We start from the raw sequence: 978 nt of genomic DNA on the forward strand, positions 1-978 counted from the left end.
CCATGTTTTGGGATGCAGCAAATCTCCATTTAGTGGCGACTGAATCAGGAATGCCACGCTATTTTCTAGATTTGTCCTCGTTCTATAAAGTTTATCTTCTTACTCCTCTTTAGGCCTTGTAAAAATGTATTTTGCATCCATAAGGGGAGTGTGTACAGCTTACGTTTACCATCCATTTGCAAATCTTTTAACTAGCTTCAAACTGCTTTGTAAGTTTAGAAACATATCCCTCACCAGTTTACATGACATGCTGTCCTGCCTCCCTCAACCATGTAAATATAGTAAAATATGAAATGTTTCAAAGTTTTTACAATTATGTATTTATATTGTAATATAATTTTGCAGTCTGAGTTTGAATGAGAGGTGTATATGGAAAATTCCTGGTGCCCACTAGGTGGTGGTGACAGTTCATGTGAAACTGAAAGCTGCTACAGAATGGTCACATTACAATGCACAAGAGAAGGGGTGTGTTTCTGCATACGTGGTGTTAATTTCCGCTTTTCTCTTTACAGACAAAAGACCACTACGCTTTTTTTCTTTTTAAAAATATTGTTTCCCGTCCTGCCTTCACTTCTTTCCATGTTTAACTTGGCTTTTCCTGCAAGTTTAAATGCCCTGGATTACATCACAGATGAACGCAACCAGGTAATAGATGGATACATGATTTTATCTTTGGTTTTTCAAGCTTAAGTCTTCTTCTTTCAGTCATATATGTGTGTAGATTTTTATCTAAATTTCAGGTTTACTTTTAATCAGCCAATTCAGAATTCATCCGGTAAAGTGTAGTGTTTACTTTGACTGGCATATTTGTTTTGTCACCAGTCCTGAAAAGCAAGCATCAGTAGCCAATAGATGGGCATTGATACATGAAGGGGGAAGGGGTTGCTGGAGCTCCAAGTCAATACTAAAGTGGAGGATACCCTGAAACTAGAAACCCCCCCCCCCCCCTTTAAGGCTTAATTTTTTTCCCTTTTAAAG

At 37.8% G+C, this 978-nt stretch overlaps 1 protein-coding gene across 1 annotated transcript in view; it reads left to right on the forward strand.

Moving 5' to 3' along the window:
* The first annotated feature begins 372 nt into the window (after positions 1-372).
* The window catches only part of PPP1R3B (protein phosphatase 1 regulatory subunit 3B), a 10,900-nt gene continuing 10,294 nt past the window's right edge, over positions 373-978 (forward strand). Inside the window, exon 1 of the mRNA XM_018565584.1 lies at positions 373-645. Coding sequence (XP_018421086.1) covers positions 611-645 — 35 coding nt within the window. The 5' untranslated portion in view covers positions 373-610. The remainder of the gene's footprint in view (positions 646-978) is intronic.

Source organism: Nanorana parkeri, unplaced genomic scaffold (genome assembly GCF_000935625.1).
Source record: "Nanorana parkeri isolate BGI_ZX_2015 unplaced genomic scaffold, ASM93562v1 scaffold863, whole genome shotgun sequence".
In the NCBI taxonomy this organism is placed as follows: domain Eukaryota; kingdom Metazoa; phylum Chordata; class Amphibia; order Anura; family Dicroglossidae; genus Nanorana; species Nanorana parkeri.